This window comes from Hordeum vulgare, chromosome 2H, assembly GCF_904849725.1.
Source record: "Hordeum vulgare subsp. vulgare chromosome 2H, MorexV3_pseudomolecules_assembly, whole genome shotgun sequence".
Classification (NCBI taxonomy): Eukaryota; Viridiplantae; Streptophyta; class Magnoliopsida; order Poales; family Poaceae; genus Hordeum; species Hordeum vulgare.
Window position 1 is genome coordinate 55,241,036 of NC_058519.1, and position 10,098 is coordinate 55,251,133.

Here is a 10,098-nt window from a genome sequence, read left to right on the forward strand (position 1 = left end):
GCTTCGGTTTCTTCCTCTTGTGCATGGCCACTAGCATAGCAACCTCCTCTTTTTCATGCAAATCAAATTCCTCGTCCGACAATGAATCATCCACGAAAGAGGAGTGAACCGAGCTCATCTACATTGCACACAACCACCGTCAAACATACTATCCAATCCCAAGTTAAATCATCAAGTTTCGTCATTTTTTTACCTTGGGGAATTCCGTCGAACATCTAGTGCGCGCGGTGGAAGAAGATGACTGCCGGTTGGATTGGCTGCTGCTGACGGCTGCGGTCGGCTCCTCCGGACGGCGGCGGTGATAAGAAAAGAGCTTCGAAGCCGGCCAAGAGGAGCCCGGCGGGCGGCGAACAGTACTTCGGCAGCCGGGCGGAGGGCTTCATGCGGCGGTCGTGCGGCTGGCGCAACGGCCGTGAACAGGCTCACGGTCGACGGGGACGAGGTCGGCGACAGCCTTAGACCCGGCGAAGGCCTACCGCGGCAGCCGGACCGCCGGAGGCGCCGAATCCCGCGCCGGCTGCCTCTCAATCCGGCGGCGCCCGGGCGGCTGCGAGCCGGCTACCGGCGAGGGAGGCGACGGCGGCGGAGGGCGGCGGCGAGGATTTGGGGTGGTGGCGGCGCCGACGGCGTGGTTTTCGCGGTCGCGGCGGCGGATTCTGACCGGCTGGTCTTCGAGTGGGCGGACGTGCGCGGGCAGGAACGGAAAGGAAGTGACGGTTGGGCGTTCGCGGGCGGCGGCTGGTTTTGGACCAGATGCACCTCGTAATGTAAATTTGCACCGCGAGGTGTTGGATTTTAAATCACGAAAAGGCCGCGGTTCAATTTTTTTTTGCATATGGACCGTCTGTTAGAGCACCGTTTTTTGTCCACATGGTCTAAAAGTTAATTATTTTTATGTCTGGACTATCTATTGGAGATGTGCTTAGTGTACATACCGGATGAGATAATGATTGGTCAATATTTGGGTCTATATCGAATGGTATGTATGAAAATGATATTTACAAAATAATATGTTGTATCTATATAGTTAGACTCCCGAAACTGATATATCGGTCAATACATCGGTTGTATCGGCTGAGATTTAGAAGCTCGGGCTATACTTGGTTTCAAATATGAAGGATACATAGTTCAATGCCTAAAGCTCAGCAAGTGATTCACGATAAGTTCTACTCCAGTAGATATATAGTCCCTATCGATTCTAGAAAAAATTAATAACAAAGACTTTCTTTTGCAGAATAAAAGTAAACTATAGCCAAAGATGATAATTGACTCAAGCATCAACCCAATAATCCAATGAAGTCTCGATCTTGAGAAAGACCTCTCCGGGAAGAATTTTCATTATTTATTTCTTGTTTTGTCCTCACCCCTTTGAGATAAACATAGATAAGATGTAAAACTCTAAAATCAATAATATGCCATGCTAAATCCAGATGCAACATCGTTTGGAATGCTCGTATGCCTCACGTTCCATTTAGATAGATAAACCATTGGTCCCACAGATGCCCCCATCATCCATCATGGTTGAAATTGATCCATTTAATTCAGCATCTTTGCCCTCCACATGCAGTTGATCAAAGTGCCCCACTGATGCCCGGTCGAGAATGAAACAATTGGTCCTAATAGAATCATCCATCATACTATATATGATTTGTCATTGAAGGTCGGTCCTCCCAAATGCACAAATTCATCACTACACACACACTGCACAATTGCCACCATTCTTCCACCATCATATTGCATTTAGTCAAAACAATCTACAGCGAAGGAAGGGAGGAGGTTTTTTTTACCACATCAGCAAATCTCCAAGTGCATCGTAGCGGGTAGGCGCCAGAGTTTTGCCTTCCTCATGGCGAAGGGAAGAGGGGGAGAAACGCGCGATGACAAGGGCAACAACACGCATGCCTTCTTCCTTCGGTTCTTCACCGCAACACCTTAGGGGGGGGGCGCTCGAAGTTGACGTGTCGGTGGTAGCATAAGATTTGTCACCTCTGCACCCGAGTTGTCAATGGCAGGGGTGGACGAGGTGTTGGCCTAGGCTATGGCGGGTCGCCTTCGAGGCCAGCGGATGAGTAGTGATAGGGGGGAGTCCATGACATCATATGCGGGGGTTGGAAGAGGAGCGGGAAGGAAAATGTCACTTGCGCGAAGCTTTTCGAGATGTAGTGCGCTCGAAAGATCTTGCCACAACCTTGAAATGTGGAGGCTTAGAGGATCTACAGCCGGAACTTGCAAATCCGGCCCCTCAAACGCCTACGGACACGACTGGTCAGTGATCGGGCGTATCCGTTTTAAACCCCTACTTTTTTGTCCGCGCATCCGCATCTTTTATATTTTTTCTTATATGTCCAGTCACTTGCATGTGATTGGTGAGAAGAAGAAGGCAACATCGTTTGGAATGCTCGTATGCCTCACGTTCCATCTAGATAGATAAACCATTGGTCCCACAGATGCCCTCATCAGAGAGAGAGAGAATAATGAAGAGAAAAGGTGGTTCGGGATGGGGTCATGTCCTACGTGATGGACTGACGGGGTGTGCCCGGATGTGTCCGCAAGCCTTCATATCGTCCTCAAATTTCAGATGGATATAAGGGGTGCCGGTCAGTCCGGACGTTTGAGATGGACATGAAGGTCTCTCGTATCCATCTCAAATATGAGGACGATATGAAGGCTCATGGACACGCCCGGGCACGCTCATGGACGAGGTCGCGTTTGGATCTGCATGTATCATACTAGAATTTTTTACAAATTCATTTCAGAAAAACATATACTATTTATACAGGATGCAGTTTTAACGGATCCGCTAGAGATGGTGGCTCGATTTGAAGCCGCCTCCAGCATTTATGTTGCTCAAGCGAGGGAGACGATTCTAGTAGACCCTCTTTTTCAGTCAAAATCGCCATACGTGTTGCTCTGGCATTCCTACGTTTTGTCTTTCTGTCAAACTCCCTTTCGTCTCCTCTCTTCGTGTGTTTCTACTGTCTCTCACTATCAAGGTCCCCCGAACTTTCTTTGGCATCAAAGCTCCAAATCGTAATGTCGCGGCATACATAGTCAGAAAATAGGACTCACATCACCTAGAGCTTTGATATTTTAGCATAAAATTGAGAGAGATATTAGTTGGCATATACATAATTAGAAAATAGGATTCACACCGCCTAGAGCTTTGATATTTTATCGTAAAAATTGAGAGAAATATTAGTTGGCATATACATAATCAGAAAATAGGACTCACATCACCTAGAGCTTTGATATTTTAGCATAAAAATTGAGAGAGATATTAGTTGGCATGGATTGGACGGTGAAAGAGATGGTACCGGCCACCTGTTTCTTCTTTGCTTTACTTGCACGGTTGCACCACCGATTCCCTGAGCTTTCACTTTCGGCCCCTATGACGCTCCCCTACTCAAGAGATCGGTCAACATTTGTGCCCGTTAAAGGCAGACAGGAAGACGCTCCTGCCTCACCAAGGTAACTAGGTAAGCATGCTTCACTCTCTTCGATTCTTCGTTTTTCTTCTCCTCGCTGCGATTTCTGGGTGTTCATTTGGAGAGCGATGCTTGCAGAAAGAGTGGTGCCTCTCGGATGCGATGGTGCCATGGAGGATGGAGGCACGGCTGGCGGAGACGGTGCGGGCAGCGCTCCTCAGCTGGCTCTTCTTCTGCATCACCATCGCCAGCGACGTCGCACGTGCGCTCAGAAGCGGTGATCTCTCCATCTAGGCTCCATTCGACACGACTCCGCAACTACAAAGTCAGACTCCATTGGGCGAACAGAGCAAGAAGATAGGTTTGCAGCAGGGTACATAAGAGTCCATCCATAAGAGACGAGTTCGATGTAAATGTGAAATATTCATGTACTCCCTCCGATCCATATTAATTGTAGCCCATTTAGTACAAGGCAGTAGCATACACGTGAAACCTTGTGTCAAACAGAGAAATAGCTATTGCTCAAAGTGTGCTGACCTTCTAACAAAGATAGCATGGATAGCTAGTACACGAAGGAACTAACATGGCTGGTGCGTCGGACCAACTGCGGGCAAAATTTCGATGAATACCTTTCGCAAGGCGGAGCGGTATATACGGAATCTACTGGTCATGAGGCGGGAGCTTCCACCTATCTGGACCCCGAGTGCTATCATCGCCTTGATGATTTCTTGAAAGACCTCGATTTCTGTCGGTGACCTCTTGGAGCCTCCTCTTCTTCATCATCTTCATCCTCCGCTGCCTTCCTCCTCTTCTTGTGACCACCGTCCTCCTTCAGTTTCTGTCATATAGAAACAAAACGGTAACTTTAGTATCACCACAGCTGCCATAGCACTTATGGAGACCTCAAACTGATTGCTCCATCAAGTACGTACCGTCAGTGCGATCCTCTTTGAATCAGATATATGCTCACGAAGTATCAGGATCTCATCCATATCTACCTTCCGGTCAGGAATTTGCCTACCTGTGAAAATAGGTGATGACTTTAGAAAGAAATCTTTCGTTATGTGTGCAACAAGACAAGCAACAAGGGAGATTATTACCAAGGAGCTGCTCAATCAGCTTAAACCACTCAGCCTCGTACTGATTCACAAAGGACACGGCATATCCCGATTGCCCTGCACGAGCAGTCCTACCAACCCGATGTACATAATCCTGCATTTGGTGCAGTATAAGATTTTAAAATCAATGACAACATAAATGCATGACCTTTCTCAATAATAAAAGCAATATGCGATGATCGGCAACAGGTGCTGAAATATATCAGATAGAAAACCTTAGAATTCATTGGAATATCATAATTCATAACCACGTCAACTCCTTGAATGTCAAGACCACGACTCGCCACGTCAGTGCAAATAAGGATGTTGAAATCCTTTGCTTTGAACTTGTTTAAAGCACCTAGTCTTTTGTCCTGATAAAGAGAACAAAAAAAATAACTATTTGCAGCGGGAAGCATTATTTATGTTAAGAAAACTAACATGTCCATAATGGATCTCACTTATACCACCTCAAAAGGCTGCCTAATTGAATGGGAAAATCAAATACTTTCGTCTGTGTGATAGAAAAGTTACGAGAGTAAACCTGACTCATCTGGCCACTGATAGAGAGAGCTTTAAAACCAAGATTCCTTAAAGTAAGAGCAAGGAGTCTTGTTGACTCACAGGTCCGCACAAAGATCATGATCATGCTCCCTTGCAACTCATTCAGAACATGAACAAGATAACAATCCTGAAACCGAAGATGTCAAATGAAGAATAAAGGGAAATCAGTACTCCATCCACTGTTGGTAAATAGAGAAATATAATATCAAGGCAGAAAAAGTATGTATGTAAACTCATCTCCTAAAGTCCAAGGGTATAAACATGAGCATTCTTTATCAGGATTGTTTATAAAATGCATAGGTGAATCTTAGTCCAAGGGTATCAACACAGGTTTATCAGTACTGCTAATATCAAATGTATAGAAGTCCAGATTCTCAGTTCAAATTTCAAAGAAAATCCAAAGATATAATGCAGGCCTGCAATTTATCACACAAGTTACATGGGCACAGAACCATTGGTCCTGATATTGAGAAACAGGAACGGAACTTGCCGCTTCTTAAATTTACATTATTACATTAAGAAGATCAAGAAATAACCTTGTAATCTGCAGGAACGAAATACCACTCTTGTTTAAGTGTGTCCACTGTAGAATATTTGGAGGATACTTCCACCTGGTCCCCAAAAAGTTACTCTTCTATTAGTAAGAGTAAGAAGGCAGCCCAAAAGGCCTCTACTATTAGCATTTTGCTTCTTACTGAATGCCTAGAATAAAAAGAAGAATAGATTTACCTTAACAGGGTTTCTGAGACAAGCACGTTGCAGTTTGCTTACCTGCAAAGAAAACCCATAAGCTATTCTGCATTCAGGCAAACAAAAACGCATACGTAGCAAAGCCATGAAGCACCAATTAGAAAAATAAGGCTATTCATGGCTAGAAATATCATTGCTGCAACTTGGAAGAGCATGTTCACGTAGTAGTCCTAGAAATACAAAGAGGTGCTGAGTTCAGCAGAATCAATGGTTATATGACAAAATGTCAATCTGTGCACTATTTCTCACCAAACAAAGTGGTAAACAAGGCCACATCAATCTGACAAATACAATAATGGCAGGCTGTTGACATTTTAGTCCCTTTGCTACACTGAATCAGAGAAATCATAACAAAACCTCTTGAATACCACCAACCTTTTTGGTCATTGTGGCTGAGAAAAGGTAAGTCCTCCTTTCTTTAGGAATTTCCTTCAGAATATCATCAAGTGATTCCTTGAACTCCAAATTAAGTAATTTATCAGCTTCATCAAGTACCTAGAAACCAAGAACATTGACCACACGTCAAAATGAAAGCATTCAAGTTTAAACAAGTTCGTATAATTGGTCCAAACTGTAGAGGTATGCACTAGTTATGTCAAGAAGTAGTTACAATGAAGGTTCCAAACAATATAATCATCACATATTTATGATCAATCAGCACATTGCTAATTGGCAACAAAGAAACTATTAGAACAACCAGTCAAGCAAATGGAAAACAACTACCGATTCATTTATGTATTGCTAGTTCATGACGCGCGCACTAGGGTGGTTCAGTTTAACAAAAGTAATTAAAATGATAACATATCTTGTTATATTGGATTGTTAGCTTAACAATTCAGGGGAACACTGCCTGGAAAATGCAAGTTTCCACTTTAACAGGCAAGATAGGTTTTGTGAGAAGCCACTTTTCTATATTGCACATTACTCCGTTCTGTAATGCAGGTTCTATCTGTAGCAACTAGATATGGTTTTTGACTGTTAGAAATGAAAGTTCAACTTAACAGAATCATGTACCTGTCATCCAACAATCAGAATGGTCTAATTATAAGCATAAATGCAACAGCTGGATAATGTACGCATTAAAAGATGAGTATAATTCAAAGAATACGTACCAAGTATTTCACTTTGGTTAGGCTAAAACCTTTTGTATCTTTCAAATGGTCCAAAAGACGGCCAGGAGTTCCAACCTGCATTTCGGAGGAAATGATAAATAAAACAAGCTAAGTCCTGATAAAGACAGTTTTCAAATGTCCCGGAAGAGAACAAAAGCTCTCTTTTTTTGCTACTTGTGACTGGTGTATGCAATGGAAGATCCTGGCCTTAGCTTGTATACCCAAGTCCCGTGTCTACTAGACTCTAGAAGCTACTTATATATGCTAAACTCAGTGAAATGGAGCATCTTGGGTCTTATAAGGATACGCTTGTCATCACAATGGCTTTCAAAATTAAAAGCGCTTATATTACTCCCTCTATTTCCATATAGATATCCGTTAAAATACTTTTTCTAAAAACTTGGTAAAACTTTGACTTACGACAAAATCTATAATTCTATATGCACTTTAACTTGGAATGGAGTATATTAACTTCAGGTACATTATCTATCAATAAACCCTCAAGAGCTTTCACAAATAGAGTTACTAGAAATGGTACCATAAGTTATAAAGGGGAGTTAAAAGGCTCGATAAGCTGTCTAATTGAAGAAGCTTCAGGTTAGCCAAAAGGGCATTTCTTAAGGCCAAGAATTAGTATATGATAATGCTGATGCCAGAGCTTTTTTCCACTTTGGGATTTGAAGGAGTTGATGGTTGTGTGTGGATTTTAATCTACATGACTCACTTGCAATTTCAAAGCACAGAGAATACAGAACCTATATTGTACTTATTAGGTTAGGATTGGGTAGAGGATACTCACCACAATATGTGGACGTTTTGCAATGGATAACACTTGCTGCATCCGGTCAACTCCTCCAACAAGCTGAAAAGGGGGAAATACCTTAAAACAGTAACTCAATAGTCTCCTATTGTTGACGAATACTTGATTTAAGTAGGTTGTACCATGGTCACCAAGAGACATCTTAATGCAATAGAAGATAGAAAATTTCATCTAAGTATACTGAGCAGAAGTAATCAGCGTGAAAGTGAAACACTGAAGCAGTCTTGCCGTTGTGGAGGAGAAAGGTCATCAACAAACACTAAAATTGTCCTTATGGGCTCGTAAAGCGACAAACTTATTCAATTTAGTTATGATCTTTAAAAAAATATAGTAATAACTATGTTCCCCTATGCTTTGGCTTCACCAAAGTTGAAATAGGCTACATATATTCAGAATTCAAAACAGCACCCTGACATTACTCCTCTTCATGTTATGCGCGCAATACGATCAAAGGCAGGTAGCCAACAATTCACAGCCAGCTATTACAACAATTAGTTAATCAGACCTAGGATGCGCGCAAAGACACAAAGCATATTGCAGTATGCGCATCCAATTGGTTGTAGCATATACTCCCTCCGTTCCAAAATATAAGACCTTTTAGAGATTTCACTAGGAGACTACATACGGAGCAAAATGAATGAATATATACTCTAAAATATCTCTATGTACATCCGTATGTAGTTCATAGTGCAATCTCTAAAAGGTCTTATATTTAGGAACGGAGGGAGTAATTAGTAGCAGAACTGGATAAACAGTCAATTGTATCAGCGCCACTTACCACTGAGCAAACCAAGCCGATCCCTGACCCTAGCGCCTCGAACTGCTCTGCAATCTGAATGGCTAGCTCCCTGAACCCCCACAGCCTCAGGGTAAGCTTCCACGCAAGCTATCGAAAAAGGAAATGTATCTCGGGAAGGAGAGGCAAAGGAAAGTAACCTCGTTGGCGACATGACGCAGGCGAAGAAGGGCTGGCGGTGCTCGAGCAGCGCCTGGATGATGGGCAGCGCGAAAGCGCCCGTCTTCCCGGACCCCGTCTGCCCCAGCCCAATCACGTCCCTCCCTGCGCCCAAAAATCCGAACCCAGAATCAACGACCCGCGACCACCACAGCTGCACGCATAAACGGCCGGCGGCGCCGCCGGTAGTACCTTGGAGGGCGTGGGGGATGGCCCCCGCCTGGATCTTGGTGGGCTGCTTCCACCCCATGGCGTCGCAGGCCTCCACCAGCTCGCGGCAGATGCCCAGCTCCGCGAACGTCGACGCCTCGGCCGCCGGCTCCGGCTCCCGCTGCTGCGCCTCGCCGCCCCCGGCGGCCGCCTTGTCCACCACCGCCATGGCTACGGGGGGAGAGGAGAGGAGAGGAGAAGACTGGAGTCTTCTGTGCGCGCGTGGGTGAATGCGGCGGCGGCGTGGGGTTGGTCTGCTAGGCGTGGCGCTCGGCGGTTGCTGGTTATGTGACGGGAGACAGAACTTGGCGCACACGGCCGCGGGGTCGGCGCGGCGGCATAAACCCTAGCGGACGAAGCGGAGGGTGGGAAAATCTCGTGGGCCGGCATGCTCGGCCTGGCCGCTGGGAGCGGCCTCGGTCCGGGAATGGCCCACTTCATATACTCCTTTTGTTTTTATTTACTTGGCATATTACCTTTGTCTTGAAACCAACTCTTTAAACTTTGAATTAATTTATAAATAAATTATTAACATACACAATACCAAATCAATACCTTCAGATTCATTATTGAATACAGAATATCATATGTACTCCCTCCCTCCCAAAATAAATGTCTCGATTTTATACTACCTCTAGTACAAAATTATACTAAGCTTAAGACACTTATTTTGAGACAGAAGAAGTATTTGTTAGTGTGAAAAAATAGATTGTTTTCAATAAACTTAATCAAACTTTGTAATGTTCCAAGGAACACTATAGTTCTTACTAAAGTATCTGAACTCATAGATGCAAATAGCAGAGCGTGGGACGAGGAGCTCATCAATGATCTGTTCTGGCCGGTAGATGGACAACGCATTATGAATATCCCACTCGCTTTGGGAATGATGTTTGATTTTGTTTCTTGGCACCCAGACAAGCATGGGATCTTTTCTGTTAGATCGGCTTACCATGAAGAGTGGGAATTCCAACATGGGTGAAAGTTGAGGAGAACAAACACAAACCAATCCTCAGGTAATAGTCCAATTTGTAGAACCATATGGAAACTGCGGATCCCTGCAAAGATTAAATCCATCTATGGAAATCTCTGTTGGGAGCAATACCCTGCTATGGTGTATTGGCCAATCGTCATATCATGGCTAGCTCCCAATGCCCGTTGTGTACAA

The 10,098-nt window shown here is 44.2% G+C and overlaps 1 protein-coding gene across 1 annotated transcript; it reads right to left on the reverse strand.

Moving 5' to 3' along the window:
• Window positions 1-3,835: 3,835 nt before the first annotated feature.
• On the reverse strand, window positions 3,836-9,249 carry LOC123424890 (DEAD-box ATP-dependent RNA helicase 10). Its single transcript, XM_045108581.1, has 13 exons — window positions 8,916-9,249; window positions 8,705-8,828; window positions 8,547-8,616; window positions 7,748-7,810; window positions 6,949-7,023; window positions 6,212-6,331; window positions 5,816-5,857; window positions 5,623-5,697; window positions 5,067-5,213; window positions 4,759-4,896; window positions 4,526-4,637; window positions 4,358-4,446; window positions 3,836-4,263 (listed from the first exon to the last, which is right to left on the reverse strand). The coding sequence occupies exons 1-13, from the start codon at window positions 9,100-9,102 to the stop codon at window positions 4,135-4,137; spliced, it is 1,371 nt and encodes a 456-aa protein (XP_044964516.1). The 5' UTR covers window positions 9,103-9,249; the 3' UTR covers window positions 3,836-4,134.
• Between the last annotated feature and the right edge of the window lie 849 nt (window positions 9,250-10,098).

Coding starts and splice junctions, on each gene's coding strand:
- LOC123424890 (XM_045108581.1), bottom strand. CDS start 9,102: ATGGCGGTGGTGGACAAGGCGGCCGCCGGGGGCGGCGAGGCGCAGCAG. Junction 6,332..6,948: donor TAACCAAAGTGAAATACTTG/GTACGTATTCTT, acceptor CTTGGTTTCTAG/GTACTTGATGAAGCTGATAA. Junction 4,447..4,525: donor GCTGATTGAGCAGCTCCTTG/GTAATAATCTCC, acceptor CTATTTTCACAG/GTAGGCAAATTCCTGACCGG.